This window comes from Pelophylax lessonae (genome assembly GCF_965119305.1).
Source record: "Pelophylax lessonae genome assembly, chromosome: 12".
In the NCBI taxonomy this organism is placed as follows: domain Eukaryota; kingdom Metazoa; phylum Chordata; class Amphibia; order Anura; family Ranidae; genus Pelophylax; species Pelophylax lessonae.
In genome coordinates, this window is record NC_138779.1 from 195,485,290 (window position 1) to 195,509,865 (window position 24,576).

Genomic DNA, 24,576 nt, shown 5'->3' on the forward strand with positions numbered 1-24,576 from the left:
TAAAGGGCCCGTAGGATGTACGGTGGTGTGGCATGGCTTTCTTATGACGAGCACTTGCGTAAAGGCAAAGCCATCCGATCGTCTTTGTGATGGGATCATAGCTTTTGGATGAAGGACATCAGCTTATAGATGACGCTGATGACGTCGACATGGGCTTCTTCATCCTTTTTTCCAAGCAGGGTCAGTGGTCCAAACACCCGGGGCAGTCGGCCACAAAGCGTCGGGGGTATTGCTGGCAATATAATGTAGGGACGTGTCAATTTGCCGCTGTGTGTCACTTCAAGCATGAGTGATCTGGATGCTGGGGTGCCCATGCACTCTCTATGCTTTGGGTAAGGCAAGGGTCATTCCAGGGATACTTCAAGTAAAAGGGACGATGCTGGTGAGGGTGGAAAGGATGCGGCCTTTCCTAAATAGGTATCAGTTTCGGGTGGCTGCCCAGTTGTTGGAATCTGGTTTTTCAGTGGGTATTGTTATTCCTTGCTCTTTGGCATGCATTCCCCCCATGACGGACAACTTGCATTCGACCAGGCTGAATCTGGGCGTAGTTTCGGAGAAACTCACCAAAGAAGTTGCGTTGAGTTGCATGGCTGGCTTTTTCGCTCACCCCTCCCCCCCCCCCCCCCAGACGATTTTGTGGTCTCCCCTTTGGGCTTGGTTCCAAAAAAGGAACCTAACACGTTTCGCATGATCCATCATCTGTCCTTCCCTAAAGAGGGTTTGGTTAATAATGCGGTCGTGAAGCAACACAGTGCCTTTTCCACGGAAGCTGTGGCAAATCGTGTTGGAGTTGCCACAGGCTTGCTATGAATCTCCTTAAAGTAAAACTGTAGGCACATTTTTTTCTTTTTTTCATTTTGGATAGAGCAAGGGAGGGTAGTAACCCCTGTAAGATTTATTTTCGCCATCTGTGTCCCATTGTGGAGATTTCCCATCACTTCCTGTCCCATAGCCAATCAGGAAGTGAGAGGAAACCTCACTAGAACTAGTGTCCGCAATGGAATACTAACTCTGCGAGGAGACACGCAGCCCGCACCCCTGACCACCAGTTATTTGTTTTTTCTGCATTTGAACCCGTTATATGGGAAATAAACTATCTTAAATACTAACGGAAAACACTCTGCCAGATCCGGGGGGGTGTGATATATATTATATTGGGGGGGAGAGATATACGATAGGACCCAAACATCCAGTCAATCTGTGTTTCTGTTCCTATTAAAGGTGATCATCGGAGTCCTATATGCGGGTCAGCCTCACTGAATAAGGGACCGGACTACTCACAGTGAATAGGAACATACACCCAGTGCCATCCGGATTTAAGATATATGCAACATTATTGCCTATTTCTGGTAAGCGGGGATATATGGTGACGGTCCTATCGGGGTCATGAGTTGATTTGAGTGGTTACTTTACATCTGACTTACCTGCACAAATCCGGTTTTCCATCCGGCTTGGCCATATATGCTCAAGGCTCATTATACTGCTGCATCTGGTAAGCAGTATATACACCCATTGTTTGCACCTGTGGATTTTCGGTTGAAGTTTTGGATTTTTTATTGACTTATCTACATTTATATCTATATATATATATCATACATATATTTTTTGGGACTTTTTTTGGACTTATTATCACATATGGTTCTTGTCATTTAGCGCAGCTTCCCTCACATATCTTAAATACTACACTATCTGGGGCCTTTTTCTCCTTTCCCTACCATACTATTTGGTTTTTTACCCCGGAGCCAAAAGGAGCCGTTACCAGCCCATAGGACCCTAAAGGGGAAGCCAATCCAGCCCAGGGGGCTACTAAGCTCAAGTGGTTCTAATGCCATATGGCATATGGGACCCACAAGATCCGGTAAGTGATCCAATCTATTCATTCACATGAGGCAAGGAACCAATGATACGGCCAATCACGTCCAAGCACCTGCACTTTCGAATTCATTTGAAGATTCATATTCACTGAGGACTTTGTTATTAATATCTGAGCACTACAGTCACTGTTTTTTCTAGACTATTTATTTCTTTTGAGTATATTCGTTTTTACCAATTTTATATATTTTTTATGTAATATTCACTAGGTCACTTATGCACATTATGGCACCTATGTAATTATTTATTGGAAGATTGATTATTTACCATTGTTATTTAGATTTGATTACATACTATGCTTAATCATTATTTATACCACTACATACTGTATTTATTGATTATTTATACTTACAACGGTGGTTGGAATGGATAATGCTATCCATTAGTGTTTTAATTAGCAAGCACTCTCTTGTTATACTTCATCTTTTTAAATTTTGAACAAGGTGTGTCGGCATCGGCCATCTATCGTAAATTGTCCGATTTGGCATTTTCGTTCAAACTATTGGGTTTTCAGGATTTCCCCAAGAACTTTGTGGTCAAGCAGGCTTTGAATTGTTATAGGAGGGGTTTCCACAGGCAGGATGGTTGCCGTCCGGTCACTTTTTCTATGTTGCAGGAGTTGTTGGATAAGGTAAATTCAGGTGCCTCCGAGTATGAGTCGCTTTTGTTTAGGACGGCATTCGTGCTGGCTCTGCGGATCAGCGAGTTGGTGAGTTCTTTGAAAGTGGTGCAAGGTGGGCTTCAGGCCAGTGAGGTGAGTGGTTTCAATTCATCTTTGGTCCTGTTAATTAGGCGTTCTAAGACAGATCAGGCGGCCAAAGGCACGTATTTACACATCTACAAAGTGTGGGGTTGCCCTATTTCCCCAATTTCTGTCATGGAGGAATTCTTGCGGTTACATTCCACAATGGGAGAGCTCCTTTCTGATTCATCAGGACAGTTCGGCCTTGTCCAAATTTCAGTTTGTCTCTATTTTCAGGCATTGCCTGTCAGCTCTGGGTTATGATGATAAGAGTTACGCTTCAAACTCTTTCCGCATCAGGGCGGCTACAGAAGCTGCCCGGTGGGGTTTGGAGGAGTCTGTTGTAAAGCACATCGGCCGATGGGAATCTGTGCCTTTTAAGCTATACGTGTGTCCAGAGTTGGCTTAGGAAGTTTTTATCTGTTGCTTCGCTTATTTCTGTTGGTTATTCATGTTGGTTGGGAGATCATTTTCTTCTACGTTTGTTGTGATGTATTTTCTTTTACAGATGCTGCTGCCTGCCTCGTGTGGATAATGGGTCATTCATTGTGTTTTGGGGAGACAAAACACACTGTTTTGGGGCAGATGTCAGACCCAATGGGTGGCAGCTGGGGTTTCCTAGGATGTTGGCCAGAATTAGGTAGATAAGTGTTCCGGGTTGTCTATGGTGCAAGGTCCTTCCAGAAGTGTACCGTTTCTCCTGGCTTGACAGGGCACCAGACATATTGGTGTTGCATGCGGGTGGTAACGACCTGGGTGTTCGGTCCATGTGTCACCTCATCTGGGATATTAAATTTGATTTTTTTCAGGCTGCACATGACCTTCCCAGCCATGATAGTGGTTTGGTAAGAGATTGTCGTCCGCACTTTGTGGCATTCTGCATGGTTGGTCGAGAAGCTGAACAAGGCGAGCATGAAGGTGAACAAGGAAGTCAGTTGGTTTGTGATGCGCAATGGGGGTTTTGTTGTCAGGCATCAGAATCTGGAAGCGAATACCTGGTGGTATCTTCGGAGGGATGGGGTTCACTTGAATGCTTTAGGGACGGACTTGTTGTTTCTTGGCATTCAAAATGGAGCTCAGAGGGCATTGTGTGTGTGTGGAGGGGCCCACAGGTCTAAGGTTTTACACCTGTGAGCGGTGGCGGTTGAAGGTGTTTTGGAACAGTGCATAGTGTGACCCATCTAAGGTATGGTGTCCTCTGTTGGATCCCAGTTAATGGTGGATTAACTGGGAAGTGGTAACAAGGAGGTATCTGTGGTAAAGTGTGTTTGTCTTTGAGCCGGTGTTGCATGGCTGGGGATCAGTAAGGAGTAACGCAGATACATAACCTGAATTTGGTTCTTTGATGCTTCCCAAGACCGCCAACCTTTATGTTACCGATACTGGATTATGTTTATTGTTTCTGTTTTACAGCCCATTCAGATTGGCGCAACAGGATTTTGTGGGGCGACCTGTGAAGTCGCGGTGCACAGTATGCACGGCGACCTCGGCGCGACTTCATATAATTGAAATCAATGCAAGTCGCCTCCAGGTCGCCCCAAAGTAGTAAACAGGCAAAAAATTTGGGGGAGCATACCCATGTATTTCTAAAGCTGCTGCAGCTATGAACCAAAAGACATGTATATTAAAAAAGAATAGTGCGCAAATGCAAAAGAAATAACTACCAAAACTGAAGACAATCCATAAATAAAAATGGGGGTTTGGTCCCACCATATGGCCATATCGTGCTCAAGCCCACTACTGCGTCAAAGTACCCCATTATCAGTGGGTCCTACACTATCCATGAAAAAGAGATGAATCCAGCCATTCTAACCCTTGGAGATAATACTCCTTGCTGGGAAGGATGTGCAAATGCACTACAGGGGACTCCTCCTATATCCAATTGATGGTGGACACTGATTGAGTACAGGTGTGTGTGGGGGGGTGGGGAGGGTTGCTCAACCTCGATAGTCTGGTCAGACCGAATACATAATAAACAGGCAAAAAATTTGGGGGAGCATACCCATGTATTTCTAAAGCTGCTGCAGCTATGAACCAAAAGACATGTATATTAAAAAAGAATAGTGCGCAAATGCAAAAGAAATAACTACCAAATCTGAAGACAATCCATAAATAAAAATGGGGGTTTGGTCCCACCATATGGCCATATCGTGCTCAAGCCCACTACTGCGTCAAAGTACCCCATTATCAGTGGGTCCTACACTATCCATGAAAAAGAGATGAATCCAGCCATTCTAACCCTTGGAGATAATACTCCTTGCTGGGAAGGATGTGCAAATGCACTACAGGGGACTCCATCAATTGGATATAGGAGGAGTCCCCTGTAGTGCATTTGCACATCCTTCCCAGCAAGGAGTATTATCTCCAAGGGTTAGAATGGCTGGATTCATCTCTTTTTCATGGATAGTGTAGGACCCACTGATAATGGGGTACTTTGACGCAGTAGTGGGCTTGAGCACGATATGGCCATATGGTGGGACCAAACCCCCATTTTTATTTATGGATTGTCTTCAGATTTGGTAGTTATTTCTTTTGCATTTGCGCACTATTCTTTTTTAATATACACGCCCCAAAGTAGTACAGGACCCTTTTTCTAAGTCGGAGCGACTTGTGTCGCTCCTATTAGAATGGGTCCTGTACTATTCAATGGCGAACGACCGACCGCGACTTGTCAGGCGACCAAGTCGCCTGACAAGTCGCGCTAGTGTGAATGGACCCTTAAGGAATGTTAATTTGTTTATTTTTTATTAAATGGCCAACCTGGCCAAAATGTTCTCCAATTCAGTCTCACTTGTCATTTGCTTAAAGTCATAAGTTGGGAGGTTTATGTGGGTACAAGGTACTAAGCGTGAGTCATCTGTGGTATCCTAGTCATGTCCCCTCTCCTCATTCTTCTGCTATTTTAATTTCACTACTGACAGCCTATGCCAACATCAGCAGGTGATTGGCTGCCTCAGCTGTGCATGTTTCCCTATAAGACAGTGTAGAGGGGGGCGTGTCCTTTCCCTACTCAGGTCTCAGATTACACTCAACTTTCCTTAGTTTTCTTAGCAGTGTGTGACATTGGATCTCTGCCCCCTGCCTCATGGAGCAATGCTGTCTAAATTCTGTAATTTGAATGGCTGTAAAGAAGAGGGGGTTGCAGATAAATAATTGCTCAGACTTGGCATGTTGTACATTTATAGTGCACCCACAGTACCACCCTGTGTTTACACTCTACAACATTATTCTAGTTAACCCCTTAAGGACCGCCCCACCTAAATATAATGCGGCAGGGCAGCCCTCCTGCAGGAAATCACGTACCTGTACGTAATTTCATTGATTGGACACAGCGGGAGCAAATGTTCGCTGGGACCCACTGATCATTTTCAGGAGAGGCAGAACGGCGATCTGCCTATAGAAATAAGGCAGACCGCCATTCTGTGAGAGGGGAAGATTAGATCTTGTGTTTCTGATCTGTCTTCCTCTAGTCAAAGCATCCCCCACACAGTTAGAAAGCACTCCCTAGGAGCACTCTTAACCCTTTGATCGCCCCTGATGTTAACCCCTTCCCTGCCAGTGTCCTCAGTACAGTGACATTGCATTTTTTTTTTTAGCACTGATCACTATAATAATGTCACTGGTCCCCAAAAAGTGTCAAAAGTGACAGTTAGGTGTCCGATTTGTCCGCCACTATTTCACAGTCCCGCTAAAAATCGCTACTAGTAAAAAAAGAATAAATAAACAAAAATTCCATAAATATAACCCATAGTTAGTAAACGCTATAACTTTTGCGTAAGAAATATACAAAGTATATGCCCCGCGCCTGGTGTGTTTAAATAAGTAAGATAAATAAATGTATAATAAAAAAATATATATAAATAAATGTGTGTTTTAAAGCAGCTGCTATAGAATAAAAAGTAAAAGGAATGTAGGGAAGTAGTCTATTTAAGGCTACCTATAGCGCTTGCTCCAAAATATATATCTTAGTGATAAATATCTGTGACTAGTGAACAATAAATATTAAATTAATACTCCTCTATTGATATAATAAATATTGATAAAGCAATAAATACCAATAAATAGTGATATGTGTAAATTGTGATTCATATAATAAAGTCCATAACAGGTGGCTATAACTTTTGCGCAAACCAATCAATATTCACTTGTAGCAGAATACATATTGGCCTAAATTAATGAATAAATTAGATTTTTTATATTTTTTTATTGGATATGTTTTATAGCACAAAGTAAAAAAAAAAAAAATATATATATATATATATATATATATATTTTCAAATTTGTTGATTTTTTTGTTTATAGCGCAAAAAATACAAACCGCAGAGGTGATCAAATATCACAAAAAAAGCTCTATTTGTGGGGAAAAAAGGACATTTTATTTGGGTACAGCATTACCCTACTGCGCAATTGTCAGTTAAAGTAACACAGTGCTGTATCGCACAAAATGGCCTGGTCATTAATGGGGGTACACCTTCCGGGGCTGAAGTGGATAACTAATATGCACAATTAAAAATATACCAATGCTGATTTCCTAAAATAGTTGAGAATCAATTATCCAACCATGCGCATAGTTAATTCCTCTTTCAGTTTCATCCATACATGACAGGATATTCAAAGAAAATATAGGTAACATTTATTGAGTGAAGATTCTCAACTCCTATAGTAAATTAGAGAACAAGAAAGGAAATGAAGGGGCAGGGGGACTTTTATAGGGATACCGTCATCAAGACCAATAAATCAAAATATTGTATAAAAAACACAAATTTTTATTAAAGACAAAAATATTCAATAAAAATTACCGTGTTAACAAACACAGATAATAAATGCACAAAACACAGTTGACAAAAGATCATAAGTAGCATAGATAAACTGTGTTTTGTGCATTTATTATCTGTGTTTGTTAACACAGTAATTTTTATTGAATATTTTTGTCTTTAATAAAAATTTGTCTTTTTTATACAATATTTTGATTTATTGGTCTTGATGACGGTATCCCTATAAAAGTCCCCCTGCCCCTTCATTTCCTTTCTTGTTCTCTAATCTATTTGGGACGTGGATACCTATACTGTACATCCCTAGTGGATATTTATATTCCCCAATTTGGAGTCTGTCCATTATGTCATCCATCCTATAGTAAATTAGCCTCACGGTCTGCAGCTGCGTGCAGGACCTGATTCACCCCATCTCTGGATCCCTCCCAGGCTGAGATAAAACAAAATATATAAAAAGATACAATAATTTTTTAGCAATATTTCTCTGGCAATGACAAAGGACACAATTTTTGGGAAAAAAAGTTTATTTGCTCCGAAATATTTTTGAAACAAGATACGAATGTGTGATAGAATGGAAGTCCTAGCTAGCATTAGATTATTTTAGTGACAATGCAAAACATTGCCGACATATAAGATTACCCAAATACCAATTGACAGAAATGTGTAGATGGAGAGAGCAGTCCATGTAATCACCTAGGCCAGTGATGGCGAACCTTGGCAACCCAGATGTTTTGGAACTACATTTCCCATGATGCTCAACTACACTGCAGAGTGCAAGAACATCATGGGAAATGTAGTTTCAAAACATCTGGGGTGCCAAGGTTCGCCATCACTGACTCAGTTCACACTTAGTCTTGTGTTATGGCCAAATCAGGCATTGGTGGAACATTGAATGATGTCCTCAGTTGGGGTGATAAGCCACAGATAGCCGCTGTCGTAAGTGACGTGTTTAAAAGTGGCACAGAGGTCCAGCTGGGTCCAAGATGTTCCAATTGGGGTTTTGGCACTGATTCCATCCCTAAAACAAAAATCTCTCAGTTATACATCATAAAAAATAATAATAAAAATAGTGTTTTCACTAAGGACATTTTTAAGGATTTCTGGCCATCATTGGCATTACTAGGATAAGCATTGTAGACTGACAAATGGAAGATATATAAAAACTATGTTTGTTTTGTCTCTAGAGCAACATATCCAAAAGTAGTTGCCATCCTCCCTAGCATGATTCTATCACAGTATGGTTGGTTCCTCAAGCCAAAAATAATAATAATAATAAAAATAAATAAATAATAAAATAAAATAAAAATAAAATAAAAAATTTTGGCTTGAGGAACCAACCATACTGTGATAGGATATAAAAACTATGGTCACTGGATGTATCATTTAAAGTGGAGTTTCACCCTTAAAAGTCATTTTTCCCCATCTGCTTGCTCTCTGTTACCTGAAAAATAAATGGATAATCACGCTTTTTTTTTTTCTTTACTTACCTTGTTTTAGAAGAAAATATACTCACCTTACTTCCTCTTCCTCTCTCTTGGGCCGTGGCCCGCGCCGTCACTTCCTGCTTGCATTGATTCCTGGGAGATGAGCGTCATCGCTCCCAGGAATCAATGCGCCTGCACCGGCCCCGCTCGTCAGTTCCGGTGCAGGCACGTCATTCACTGCTAAACAGCTTCTGGGCATGCCCAGAAGCTGTGCAGGACTGACATGCCTGCACCGAACATGACGAGTGGGGCCGGTGCAGGGCATTCTGGGATGAAAAGGACATGGAAGAGGACGCGCTGGCTTCAGCTGCCCACACCTGTGATGGCAGCGCTGGACAAGCCATTTTCAAGGTAAGTATTTCTTCTTAAAGGTAAGTGCGACCAGGGACAGTTCAGAGGCTATCCATTGTGGAATGCACTAGCTCTGACTGTCCCGGGGGTATTTTTATTAAAAAAAACTTTCCGAGGGTGGAACGCCGCATTAATGTCTATGTTAACGGTTCACAAAAAGCACCATCTCAGTTGAAAAGGTCCCAGATTTGTTAACATTATTGGGAGCATACACAGCGGTTGCTAAATTATATGTACCTCTCAAACTGGCTCATCCTCAACATTCACAATTATTACTTCTTTACCAAATTGACAGTTTTTTTACAGATTGGATTCATGTTACTGCATACATAGTTTTAAAAAAATACCTTCGGTACACGTTGCCTGCTGAGTTCACACCGAACACAGAACCATCTGCGCCAACCTCTATCATTGACAGAGAGCCTTCAATCTGCTGCCATTGGGTTCCCTGGCAGTCTGTTGGGCTGACATTGTAGCGGAAGTAAATATTGTCAGCGCTGTTGACTCCCCAGCACCCCACTGGCCCACAGCTGTAATATTTCAGTGACCCCGGCAGTGGGGTCCAGGTTAAAACAGAAGATCCGGAAACTGTGCAACTCCGTCTCAAGCAGTAAATATTGTCCTGTGCATTCACTCCACCCAAGAACTTATCACCACCAGCATCCACCTGCTTCAAAAGACCTGTTGAAAAAACACAAACCACAACAGTAGTCAATTAAGTGTAAAAACAGAGAGAAGATTAAAACAATATTAAATGGGATTGGAACTCTCCTATGTAGTAGCATAGATCTCATTATTACTGAAAGCAGTGGTCTCCAAACTGCGGCCCTTTGCTTGCCATCAGGCCTTGAGGCATAACTCCAGCCTCTGACACATGTCCTGCAACCTCTGACCATCTCTTGTCTTTTATCATGTCTGCAGTCTCTGGGGGGGGGGGGGGGGGTCTATAGAGGAGTCAGGAGTGGGAGTGCCGCCAGGATGGGGGTCATGGGAGAAGTCAGACGTGTGTGGACTGCGAAGAGGAGTCTATAGGATAAAATCAGAGCCATCAAGCTGGAGCCGACTGACTGAGCCCTGCACGATGCACCTGGGAGGAGGTCAGTGACAGCTCCGCCAGACCAGTCTGGGTGGGGGGTGCAGTGATGTAAGGGGGGAGTGAATACAATAATGTAAGGGGGCACTGATATAAAGGTTACCCCCTTATATCTGTACCCCCCCCCTCCTCTTACCTTAAGCCTCGTACACACGCATCGATTATTGGCCGTGAATTTTCGGCCAACGTCCGATCGGCCGATTTTCGGCTTGTTAGTATGATGCTTCCGACAACCGACTCCGACTTTTCGGCCGAAAAAAATCTGGTGTGCAGGCTATAAAATTTTTGTTGGCCGTCACCACAACGGCCGATTTTCCGTCAGTCAGTACAGATTTCATAGTTACGTAGTAGGTGAGGTTGAATAAAGACAATAGTCCATCCAGTTCAACCTGTGTAGGTGTGTGTGCCTGTAATCATCTCGCATACCCCTGAATGTTCTGATCCTTGAGATGTACGTCTAGAAGTCTTTTGAAAGCCACCATATTACCTGCAGAAACCACCTCTTGTGGTAGAGAATTCCACAGACAAAAATCTGATGAGCAAGACTGGGCATGCTCAGAGAAGAAAAAACACACGGAAAGTAAACCAGCACATGACATCACTTCTGAAGTAGATTTTTGTTGGCCGAGAAAATTAGTGTGCAGTCTAGGCACATTCCAACCAACAAAACACAACTTGGACAAAAGTCGGACGATCGGTCGGCCGATAATCGTTGCGTGTGTACAAGGCATTAATGTATTCTTTCTGCGGAAGGTGGTCACATTTCCAGAGTTCCTGGTGTTCCCCTTTACATCAGAGTCTGCAGGATAACCCATTACAGTGCAAGGGGGCTCTCTGCAGTCCCCGATGTAAAGACACACTTTGATTATTCTTTATTCTGGCAATATATCATCATCGCAATAAGTGGACTATTCCTAATAATTGCTCCACTTTTAACTGAAATTTGCTCTTATGTATATACAGTATATCTAAAGCCCTACGTGATTTCACATTTCTGTCTTATCTACATTTAATACACTCTTCACATGTGCTTTAAAATGCATGGTTTTCCCTTTTATGAACAAGAAAATAATGACTTTATGCTGTTGGGCCGGTATAATAATCCTATGGGGCTGATATGAAATTATTCCCAGAGCTGGTTTTTATTCCCAATCCGGCCCCGAGTAGCAGACTTTGTGAAAATTAATATTTGTGTCATTGTCAAAACTTTTGGCCACGGCTGTACTTTCTAAAATGAAGCAGGATATCTTAATGTCGATGATATAATGTTCATATCTGAAGTCTAATTTATCAAAGTGTATTTTATTTTTACCTGATACAGACACCCAGTTATTGTTCTGAATCTTATAGACGTTGTTGGCTCTGTTCACACCCCAAACTCCAGCAGGTCCAACAGACACATGGGTGAGCTTTCCAGGAATGTGCTTCCAGGTATTGTCTGCCCATTGGTAGATGTCATCATTACTGTTCACACCGTACACTTCACCAGCGCCGGCATCAATCTGTTTCAGTTTTCCCGGGATTGATTTGCACTGAAAATCTGAATGAAAAAAAAAATCATATGATGCCTATACTGTACATTATACTAAAATTCCCCTTCCCCCCTCAATCCTAGGTTAAATACTCCTCCAGCCTTCCCATAAACCTCTCCCCCAGTACAGCAGACCCCCCTTTCAATTAGGTGCAAACTATCTTTAGCACAGGGGCGTAACTACAGGGGTTGCAGGGGTTGCAATTGCAACTGGGCCCCATGCTCCAGGGGGCCTGTGCGGCTCCTTTGTACACCTGGACACCCCCTCCCCCCCCACTGTGCCCCCCACCGTGCTCCCTCCGCTCTCCTGCCAGCAGTTGCAGGGCACTTGTCACAATAGAAAACCAGGAAGGGGTCGGTAAATATGTAATTTACCAGCTCCTTCCTTTTCTGAATGGACAAAGTCATAGTCAGTGACATTGTAAAAAAATAAAATAAAATTATAAAAAATAATACAATTAAAATACCAAAAAATAAAAACTATTGACACCAGTGGGTGAACTTCCAGGATCACACTTGCAACCGGGCCCTGGCATTCCACCACCGTGGGGAGGCCCCAAGATGGGGGAAAGGGGGTCCACTGCAGAACTTGTGAAAAGGTCCTGCTGTGGGACCCTAATAAAGGGCCCCCCAACAAGAGTAAAAGGGCCCCAGGATCAGTGGGAAGAGCCCCAGGCTTGAAGGTAAGGGGTCTGGGGGGCCCTTCATGGTTTCTTGCACCGGGGCCCTGAAGGTTCTAGTTACGCCTCGACTTTAGCATATACAGTAGGTTGTACCCCAATAAATAGTCAGCCCAGTGCTAAAAAAACCAAAATCTCTCTTTCTTACACCAGGTTTTTAGCCATGAATTCAGTTCTCAAATCTCCCCCTGCCTTTCCTGTGTTGTACAGGCAACATTTCAGAGAATATCACCTTGAAGGTCCTTCCCTTCAACTTGCAGTCTAGTTCTTTAAATTGGTTCTTAAGGAGCCTCCACCTTCCATATATTCTGTCTTTGGTTCCAACGTGGACCAAGACAGCTGGGTAATGCCCGGCCCCTCCCAGTAATATATCAACCTGGTCCACCACATGCCGAACCCTGGCACCAGGGAGACAGCAAAACATTCATTTGAGGTGACCCTGGCAGCAATTTTTTCTATCAGTCCTTCTGATTATAGAATCCCCTATTACCACCAACTGTCTAGGCCTACCTGCATTACCCTTACCACCCCTACTAGATGGGCTTCTCTACCCGCTGTTAGGGGGGGCAGTGACATCTAGGGCTGCCACCTCTGAGCTTGCCACCCCTACATCTTGACCCAAATTGGCAAATCTGTTTTGGTGCTCAAACCCAGTGCTGACTTTCCTTTTCTGTGAACCCCCATCACGCCGTCTATCTGCACTAACCCATCTTCCTACCTTTTAATCCTGACATACCCCTCCACCCTCCCCATTAACCCTACTAGCCAGCTGCTCAGAGGACCCCTTTCAAGGTTGTTAGTTCTGCCCAGTGTTGCAATTTGCTCGTCCAGATCTCGAATGCGAGCTTCCAGAAGGGCAACCCACTCACATCTGTCCCAGCGGTATCCATCCTGGAGCTTCATTGTTGTATACATGTGGCACGCTGTGCACTGCACAAAACCTTCAGTCTTTCTGGCACACATTTTCCCAGCTACAATAATAATATTACTAACAGGAAATTTCAGATGTTACTTACAGGTTTGAACACTCCTGTTATAATCTCAGAAATCACTTAAATTAGTTCGCCCATTCCAAGATGCCTCCTAATACTGAATTCTGATTGGGTTTAAAGGATAAATGCATACACCTTATAGTGTCTAACCTCCCTATAAGATAGAAATAGATGGGAAGGTAGAGAGATCTTACCTTCAGAAGCAGAGATTCCAGCACACAGCAGGAGGAGACTCACAGCAAACAACATCTTGGCAGGTGAGGATGTAGGTGGAAGGTATAGAGAGCTGGGAGAGCTTGCTCTATATATATATATGATTCCTGAACCCCACCTGTCACGGGAAGCTGGTCCACCATTGGCTGACAGAAGAATTTAACAAAAAAAAAAAAAACCATATAGTGAGCTTCTTTGGTGTAAATGTTTTTGTTAAACTGAATGCATGTGTATATATCGTGTATATATATATATATATATATATATATATATATCTATATATCTATATATAGATATATATATATATATATATATATATATATATATATATGTATATGTATAAGTATATATATATATATATATATATCTATATAAATATATATATATATGTATATGTGTATATGTATATATATATATATATATATATATATATATTATTATTATTATTATTATTATTATTATTATTATTTATTATTTCAGGTTCTTATATAGCGCTGTCAATTTACGTAGCGCTTTACAACTATATATAGTTTTATATATATATGTATATAGTTTTGTATATATATATATATATATATATATATATATATATATATATATATATATATATATATTCTGTATATGTTCAGTGTGACCTAATATTATATACATAGCTATCAATATGACATTAAATATGACATTACATAAGTACAAATCCACACAATGTGAACAAAACACAATACTTTGTCATTATATTTATATTACGTGTTTTTTCCAACTTTATGCTTGAGAAGGGAGATAATGGATAATCATTGTACCACAAAAACTGAATCAGTTCTACAGGAAATCATTAAAACATTTTGTACTTAGGGTGTAGTGTGATGACTATGTATAATTCCCTCTTCTGGACCCCAATCCCTCTGTCCCTATTTCTTCCAAATCTGTCCCTCCTTAGGTGTGACATACAGATCTGTATAATAAACATACCATTACTTTACCCCACAGATTGCTTAAAGTGTAACTCCACTTTTGTTGAGAAAAAAACATTCCCCTCTGGGTGATCTCTGTACATTGCAAGGTTTCTAAAAAACTTTCTTGCAGATTCCTACCTTTTATTATTTTGAAGAAATCACTGTTTGTTCCTCTGTGCTGAGTGGGTCTAATGGGAGTGGTTTCATAATTATCTATCAGCTGTGGCAACTGCAGGGCTCTAGTAGGAAATCTGCTGGGCCTGCATCCCTTTAGACGTGTTCCTATTGGGAGTATCTCACCAAAAATGACATTTTTGTTGCAGGGGAGGCCAGAAATCTGACTTGTATCTTAGTGCAAACTTCTGGTAAAATTGGTGAGCCAATAACACAATCAGGAAATGATGTTTCTGGGGTGTGGCCAGTATACATTCTGCGTACAGAACAGCTCCAGGCAGCCATATTGCATTGCATTTCCAGAAAACAGCTGCAGATTGAAAAGGAAAAGTCATTTTTAATAACATTCAATTACAATATGATTTGTGTCGCAATTGTATATGCTTTGTTGTTTTTTTCTTTGTTTGCTATTTTTTTCGCCACAAAAGTGGAGTTACCCTGTAAAGATTTAAATTGGAATGTGCATAGGACTTTTACTTAGTCCTTTTTATATTTCATGTGTGTGGCATTTGGGACATTATTCAGGACAATTTGCATTATTGTATTATTTTGCTGTCCCGTATTTACTTTTAGGTTTGTAGCATGGAGCGCTTCACTTTTATCTGCTTAGTTATTTTTAATTCGTGTAGTGATTGCACGCATAGGTGGTAGCAGCTTCATGTATTTCTCTATGGTGTGATATTTTTTCATCTGTGATATTTTATAGCGCAGGGATTTTTTTATTTTTTATATTGGGAAAGCAGCAACTTTACAAACACAGCCACAGGTCTTAATTTGCAGGTGTGTAGGTGCAGGTGTACGGCCCCGATTACAGATAGTGTGCATTTAGCCCCCCTCACCCACACCTGCACACCTGTTAAATTAGGACCTGAGGCTGTGTTTGTACAGTAATTGCATTCTCAGAGTAACAGATGGATCCAGTGACACCACTCATTCACACTGTACGGGTTAGAGAACCCCTGTGAATGTGCCCTTTATTTTTATTATGTTTTTACTTTTTTTTTTTTTTTTTTTTTTTTTATTCGTTTTTTTTTTTTTGAAAAATAATTTTTAATTATCTTTACAACTTTTTTATTCGTTTTTTTTACTTTTTTTGAAATAATTCTTAATTATCTTTACAACACTGTTTGAAGTGGGGGGCTTTAGTGAAATATCTGGGTTCTAAACTGACCCCTGATATCTCACTTTTGAGACAGAGAAAAGGGCAGCTGCACTGGACAGTGAATGAAGCTCCTGTTCATTCACAAACCAAAGCATAGTAGCTGAAGACCTCTCCATCCTGAAGATCCCCCCCCCCCCTGTGTGCTGGCAGCAGAGGAGTGGAGGGAAGCTGGTAGCACTACAGGGGGGCAGAGAGCACACTGGGGAGGGGGGCAGCAGGGGGACTGAATCCTGGACAGGGAGGATGAAAGTGTGGTGGGGGGCAATTATGAAATCCTGTGTGTCTCTCCCTGCAGCATCTGAAAGCTCTTGGGGGGGGGGGAGGGGGAGAAGCTGGCTTTCAGCTATTGCAGGGAGACACACACAATGGGGTTGGTTCTTATAAGTGCCCCCCCCTCCGCTGCACCCATCGTCCCCTCTCCTGCCCTTATCCGACTACCTTGCTGCCTGGGCCCCCTGCAACATAGACAAGGTCACAATGAGGGGTGGTTATGGTGTGCCCAGGCACACCCAGCATACCCGGTATGCACGCCTATGAGTATGAAGCAACAGATCTAAAGCATACACTGTATCTGTAATCCTCTAAATTAAGGCTGATTATTAGCCCTGAGTATAGGCAATGTTCCAATATTTTTAATCCCTATTAAAAAATGTTCTTTCATTTATTTTTCTGATAATTTAATAGTTATTCGCTTTTTAACACATTATGGTAGTCTTTTTTTTTTAACTAGAATAAGCAGTAAAACTTGTTTAGGTAGAAGAACAGGCATCATAGTTTGCTGCCAGAGGGAGGCATAATATCTTTCCCAATAGGAGAGATTGGCAATAAACATTTCCTGACAGCAGGATCTGGTTTATATTTATTGTACAGATGACAGTAGGTGGTGTCCCCTTTTTATGAAGACAAATTGGGGCGCTGTTTCTGGTGCAGGACTATTAGTGTTATATTTTTTTAAATATTAATTTTCTCGATCAAAAATTTGCCGCTGAGCAAATTTCCATAATTTATTTGTTTTTGGCCGTGTGATATCTCACACTCAGCCCATTTCTCTGAAAATCTTAACTCAACCCTTTATTTTGGCCATCAATTTCAGCTTAACCCTAAACTCAACCCTGACATTTTTTTTTTTTTAATTATTTGTAGCACTCTACAGGTAGGTACTAGGTAAAGTATAGTGGGCCTTGGCTGCCTAACAGCAGGGCCATGATTTCAGCTGGCTGTCATGTCTACCCAGGTGTGTCTGCTGAGAGGGGAGTCTCCCTGCTGGCTCCATGGAAGGATTCTTATTAGACAGTGGAGGAAACCCAATCAGAGACACACTCAAGCCTATATCTACCCCAGAAGGCAGATTCTGCCGCTGAGGATTCTGGGAGTGGGTATAAGTTCTGATGGAACGCATGACGCAGCGTCTTTGGCAGGAAGCAGAGTCCCAGGAGGGAGAGTACGGCCTGTCAGAGGAAGCGGGTGTCCCGGGTGGCGGCCTGGGAATCCAAAGAGCGTGGAGTTGAGCTGCAGAGGGGATCCGGTGTGCCGAGAACCAGCGGAGAGAGAGAGGGGTCCAGTTCCAGGAAAGCCTACAAAGGTCGTGAGTACTGTGGATTGCCCCTGGGGGACTGCCTAGTGTCAGAGGAGACCACTCTGGAGAAGGGGGGTGGAACCGGCGGCAAATTCAAAAATGTAAATACACTAAATGAGATGATACATAGCTGTGATCCTAACAGATTACACTGTATCATGCCATTTCACCACAGGATTTCACCTGGTGACTTTTCCAGTGCCCTGCCTGTGCTTTTCCAGTGCTTTGTGCCTGGAAAATAGAGACTGACCATGGCGTCTAAAAAGTGTTCTTTTGTTCAAAAGTGCTTTTAGACAAACTGGAAAACAGCGACAGGGAAAAGGAGTTACTTGAAGAACTGAGCGATAGCGGTTCATGGGAAAATTTGTCATCAGGTACGGAAAATAATGACAGCGACGATTCTGATGTCTCTTTCTGGCACATAGCGTGTGGAATTTGGGAAGTATATCAAAAGCACTTTTGCGCAAAAAGAACGCTTTTTGGACGCCATGGTCGTTCTCAATTTTCCAGGCACAAAGAACTAGAAAAGCACAGGCAGGACCCTGGAAAAGCCAGCAGGTGAAATCCTGTGGTGAAATGGCATGATACAGTGTAATCTGTTAGGATCACAGCTTTGTATCATCTCATTTAGTGTATTTACATTTTTGAAATTGCCACTGGTTCCACCCCCTGCGTCGCAACGCTCGCAGGGCAGGGAACGCGGAAGACGGGTGCCAGCATTGGCCGAGCACACAGCGGGAGGACAGCAGGAGGACGGCGGGGATCGCAGGGGAAGGTGAGTTTTAAAAAATAATACAGCAGATTTCCATGCAAAACAATGTACCACTTTGAGCACAGAAATATGGACATAATCAGACCCCCAGGTAGGGTTAAAGCGGAGTTTAATAAAATTGTTATTGTGGTAGTACACTATGTCTGTCTGTAACGGATCAACCAGCATCCCGACCGGGTACCTCCGTTGACGGATGCTCCTTGTGCTTCCCGAGGGCTCCAAGTTGTAACGCTCCTGCGTTTTTATTATAGGCTGGATTTGCAGCTGCAAAATCTCCACTCAGTAGTCATGTAGAGATGTGTTGAATACCAGATCCATCTCTCCAGGACTCATCACCGTGGGCCTGTCAGCTTCAACATACAGATATATACACACTCAATGAGATGTTCCTGGAGTGATAGGATGTATATGATAGTATGAAGGTGATGTGCTGAAGGGACAGGTGTGAACAGTGACAAGGATGGTAATCACTTGATAGGTTTTGTATAGGAGAGTTCAAGATGGTATTTAGGAATGCAGATAGGTTAGTATCGAGTATGCTAACAGGTGGTGAGGACAGCAGATGACAAATACAGGATAGACTAACCCAGTGCAAGGATAGATAGTAGTAGACAGGAGAGCTAGCAATCTATGCAGCAGTGCAGATGATAAATGGTAGTAGGCTGAAGAGCTAGCAATCTATGTAACAGTGCAGATGATAGGATAGTATGGATAGGTAGTAACAGTCCTTAATGTGCAATAAGGTTATGGAGGGTTCCCCTGCGGGGTACTTATCACTTGTAATGTTAGTAGTTTAGAGAGGTCCAGTAGATAAGGAATGATCCGGTAGCGAGATACAGGGATCAGTAGCGAGGTTCCGGTCTGCTCCAGGTAAAGGGAATAGCTGGAGGTTCCGATTGAGAGACAGACTTGAAAGCATGTGGATAACAAGGCAGGTTGAACGAACAATGTGAGTGAGACCGCCGGCGGTTGAAATAGCCGCTCTGCGGCGCTCAGCAGTGACATCATCGTTCTTAAAGGTACATGCGTACCACCTGAAGAGAAAGGTGGGACGCATTACAGAGAAAGTGGTGATTAAGGGTACCGGAGGTACCGGAATCTTACAGTACCCCCCCCCTTAAGGCCGGCTCCGGAAGGCCTATAGGACAGGTTTCTCTGGGTGTTTCGAGTGAAAGTTCCGTATAAGTCTAGGCACATGAATATCAGAGGTATCTAGCCAGGTGTCGTCTTGGGGTCCATAGTTCTTCCATCTTATGAGATACTGGAGTCTTCCTCTATGGATGCGAGAATCCAAAATTTCCTTGATCTCATACTCTTCTCCGCCTTCAACTTGTATTGGAGGTGGAGGCAAGATGGTAGGCCTTATTCCTTGGTTAGGAACATGGGGCTTCAGTAGCGACACATGGAAGATGGGATGGATCTTGAGATCTGCTGGTAGGGTGAGCTGTACTGCAGCTTTTCCGATAAGTTTTTTAATTGGGAAGGGTCCCAAAAATAAAGGTCCAAGCTTCTTGCTAGGGATTTTTAATCTTAAGTTCTTTGTCGCTAGCCAAACAAGGTCCCCAATAGCATACTGAGGAGAAGGTCTTCTACGAAGGTCGTAGTACTTTTTTTGTTGACTGTGAGCGTGTGATATAGTGGTATTGAGTAAACCCAAAGAGTCTTTTATTTGGGTAAGGTAATCCGAGGCTACTGGGTTACTCGATGGCAGGATGCGTGGTGGAAGAAGAGTGGGATGAAACCCATAGTTCAAGTAGAACGGACTTTGCTTCGTAGTACTGTGGGTTGCGTTGTTGTAAGCAAATTCTGCTAGAGGAAGGAGATCCACCCAATCATCCTGCAAGTATGATGTGTAGCAACGTAGATATTGCTCAATGCACTAGTTGACTCTTTCAGTCTGTCCGTTGGTCTGAGGATGGTAGGGAGAAGTGAGCTTTCGCTCAATGCGTAAAATTTGACAAAGTGCTTGCCAAAATTTAGAGATGAATTGTGAACCACGGTCGGACAAAAGAGTTTTTGGAATTCCATGCAACTTAAACACATGTTTCATCAGTAGTTCCGCTGTTTGTTTAGATGAAGGTAGTCTACGGATAGCAATGAAATGTGCCATCTTTGTCAAGTGGTCCACTGACACTAGGATGGTATTAAATCCTTTAGAGGGTGGTAGTTCTACTATGAAATCTAAGGACACAACTTCCCATTGAACCTGGGGTATTGGTAGACTACAAAGTAGTCCAGATGGTTTTGTAGTGTCAATTTTGGACCTTGCACAGATGTCACATGAAGAAACAAATTTTTGTACAGACGTCTTCATATCAGGCCACCAAAACTGCCTGGTGAGCAAATTAAAGGTTTTCGTTATACCCATATGTCCTGCCATGGGCACATCATGCGATAACTCCAAGATCTTGGTGTGCATAGTAGGGGGTATGTAGAGTTTGTCATTGTAATAGAGGAAGCCTTCTGCATCAGTACTTAGTTGTGGTGGAGGTGAATCCATTCTTATACTGTGCAAAATCTCTTCCTTCAAGGAACGGACAACACCAATAATGCGTTCATAGGGTATTATGGGAATGGAAGGGATTTCGGCGCAGTTATCTTCGGTTAATCGTGATAGCGCATCTGCTTTTTTTATTTTTGTCTGCAGGCGTGAGGTCACTAGGAAATTAAATCTTAAAAAGAATAATGACCATCGTACCTGCCGGTGAGAGAGAGTCTTGTTAGTCTGGAGGTATTGAAGGTTTTTATGATCTGTATATATGAGTATTGGTAACTGGGTACCTTCGAGCAGATGTCGCCAATTCTCCAGTGCCAGTTTTATGGCAAGCAACTCTTTTTCACCCACTGGGTAATTCACCTCTGGGCTGCTTAGTGATTTTGAAAAGAAAGCAACTGGGTGGAGTGATGAAGTGTTTGTTGGTCGTTGGGAGAGAACTGCTCCTACTGCCATATTTGACGCATCTACCTCTAGAATATATTGGAGGGATGGGTCTGGATGGCGTAGTATGGGAGCAGAAGTAAAGCTTGATTTTAACAAGCAGAAAGCTTGGTTTGCTTCTTCTGACCATTTGAATGTTTTTTTTATACTTGTCAGTTGTGTGAGAGGTCTCACAATAGCGGAAAAGTTCTTGATGAACTTCCTATAGAAGTTCGAGAATCCAAGGAATCGCTGTAGGGCCTTACGAGTTGTTGGTATAGGCCAGTCTAGAATACAGGATATCTTACTCATATCCATCTTAATTCCAGTTTTGGATATGAAGTATCCTAGAAATAATATTTCTTCTTTATGAAATAGACATTTTTTTAATTTCACATATAGTCTGTGTGAGAGCAGTCTGGACAACACAAGTCTTACATGTTTTATGTGTTCAGGCATAGATCGAGAATAAATAAGTATATCGTCTATGTATACTACAACACAGACATCAAGTAAGTCTCTAAAGATGTCGTTTATGAATCTTTGGAAAGCTGCGGGAGCATTACATAGCCCGAATGGCATCACAAGGTATTCGAATAGTCCGTATCTGGTTCTGAATGCTGTTTTCCACTCATCCCCGTCACGGATTCGGATTAGGTTGTATGCCCCTTTCAGGTCTAATTTGGTGAAATAAGTAGCCCCACGCACCTGTTCAATAAGTTCAGGGATGAGCGGCAAAGGATAGCGATCCTTTATCATAATCGTGTTTAATTGCCTATAATCGATAATAGGCCTGAGACTGGAATCCTTATTGCGGACAAAGAAAAGTCCTGCAGCAGTGGAAGAAGTAGAGGGTCTAATGAACCCTTTTGTCAAATTCTCATCCAAGTATTCCTTGAGATGAGAAAGTTCATCCTGTGAAAGGGGATAAACATGACCGAAAGGCAATTTGCTGTTAGGGAGTAGATCGATAGTGCAATCGTAATCCCTATGGGGAGGCAACACTTGAGCATTTTTTCTCAAGGAACACTTCGGACAGATCCTGATAGCATAGTGGTGCAATTTCATCTGACACCACAGACAGAATCTTCCCATAAGATGGGAGGTTACACGTATTCTCACAATAGTGAGAAGGGAAAACCAAAGTCCGTTTTTTCCAATCTATGATTGGTTGGTGTGTGTGTGTAACCAGGGAAGTCCCAAAATAATAGGAAAATGGGGTGAGGATAGTATGTCAAAGGTGATGGTCTCCACATGTGATTCGTTGGTAGTGGCAAGGCGTGCCTGTGTCTGGTTGGTGATTGGACCAGAAGACAGTGGAATACCATTAATGAAACTAACAGAAACAGGCTTAGATTTTGAAATAATAGGTATTTTATTTAAGGTAACAAAGCGTGTATCAATATAGTTTCCACAAGATCCAGTGTCGACCATAGCCTTGGTGGTGATCCTAGTTTGGTCCCACTGTAATATTAAATGAACAAAAAAATAGGGGTTAGAGAAGGAAGTCGTTAATCCTCCCAGCAAGACATGTGAACACTCACCCTCTTTTTTGCGGACAAGGGGACAGGTGCTTATCAAATGATCCAAGAATGCGCAGTACATGCAGAGATTTCTGGATGTTCTTCTAGCTCGTTCAGTAGTCGTTAAAGGTGGGCGTATGGTTCCTACATCCATGGGAGTAGGGTCAACGGCCGAAATCTGAGAAGGACTAGACAATGGCATTCCCATCTTTTCAGCCCTTCTTTCTCGCAGTCGTCTGTCGATGTTGATACTAAGTGGTATCAAGGTCTCCAAGGTGCCAGGTAAATCCGCTCGGGCGAGCTCGTCTTTAACAGCTTCCGATAACCCGAGTCTGAATTGAGTTCGCAAGGATGTGTCATTCCACCCTGAATCAAGGGTCCATCTTTTGAACTCAGATACCAAGTCTTCTACAGGTCTCCTTCCTTGTTTTAAGGCCCTCAACTGAATATCAGCAGTACTCTGCCTATTGGGGTCATCGTATAAACTAGCAAGTTCCGCTAGGAATAAGGAATAGGTGTTGAGAATCTGATCATTATTCTCAAAGAGAGAGTCTGCCCAGGCCCGTGGATCACCCGTCAAGTATGAAATAACGGTACAGACTTTTATTTGATCAGTGGGGTATGTACAAGGTTTTAACAAAAAAAGCAATTGACATGCGTTTTTGAATTCACAAAATTTTTTCCGATCACCTGTAAACACTAGAGGAGGGTTTATTTTAGGTTCAGGAGGCTGAACAGCAGTAAGCCGTGAGAGCTGGGTTACCTGCTGTGTCAGAGTCTGATTCTTTTCTTGTACGTCAGTCAGAGCAAGTATTAACGCTTTTACTTGTTGTGTTAATTGTGTCACTTGAGTGGGTAATTCTGCTGAATCCATTTTTAAGGTTCGTTCAATCTGTAACGCTCCTGCGTTTTTATTATAGGCTGGATTTGCAGCTGCAAAATCTCCACTCAGTAGTCATGTAGAGATGTGTTGAATACCAGATCCAACTCTCCAGTACTCATCACCGTGGGCCTGTCAGCTTCAACATACAGATATATACACACTCAATGAGATGTTCCTGGAGTGATAGGATGTATATGATAGTATGAAGGTGATGTGCTGAAGGGACAGGTATGAACAGTGACAAGGATGGTAATCACTTGATAGGTTTTGTATAGGAGAGTTCAAGATGGTATTTAGGAATGCAGATAGGTTAGCATCGAGTATGCTAACAGGTGGTGAGGACAGCAGATGACAAATACAGGATAGACTAACCCAGTGCAAGGATAGATAGTAGTAGACAGGAGAGCTAGCAATCTATGCAGCAGTGCAGATGATAAATGGTAGTAGGCTGAAGAGCTAGCAATCTATGTAACAGTGCAGATGATAGGATAGTATGGATCGGTAGTAACAGTCCTTAATGTGCATAGGTAGATAGTGCAATAAGGTTATGGAGGGTTCCCCTGCGGGGTACTTATCACTTGTAATGTTAGTAGTTTAGAGAGGTCCAGTAGATAAGGAATGATCCGGTAGCGAGATACAGGGATCAGTAGCGAGGTTCCGGTCTGCTCCAGGTAAAGGGAATAGCTGGAGGTTCCGATCGAGAGACAGGCTTGAAAGCATGTGGATAACAAGGCAGGTTGAACGAACAATGTGAGTGAGACCGCCGGCGGTTGAAATAGCCGCTCTGCGGCGCTCAGCAGTGACATCATCGTTCTTAAAGGTATATGCGTACCACCTGAAGAGAAAGGTGGGACGCATTACAGAGAAAGTGGTGATTAAGGGTACCGGA

At 42.5% G+C, this 24,576-nt stretch overlaps 2 protein-coding genes across 2 annotated transcripts in view; both read right to left on the bottom strand.

The window, feature by feature from the left end:
• Window positions 1-24,576, bottom strand: part of LOC309567685 (fish-egg lectin-like) — a 192,242-nt gene that overhangs the window by 40,525 nt on the left and 127,141 nt on the right. The gene's annotated exons all lie outside the window — the stretch shown is intronic.
• On the bottom strand, window positions 8,257-13,822 carry LOC309568323 (fish-egg lectin-like; the record flags this gene model as incomplete). Its single annotated transcript, XM_082273986.1, has 4 exons — window positions 13,712-13,822; window positions 11,627-11,854; window positions 9,569-9,902; window positions 8,257-8,404 (listed from the first exon to the last, which is right to left on the bottom strand). The coding sequence occupies exons 1-4, from the start codon at window positions 13,764-13,766 to the stop codon at window positions 8,257-8,259; spliced, it is 765 nt and encodes a 254-aa protein (XP_082130112.1). The 5' UTR covers window positions 13,767-13,822.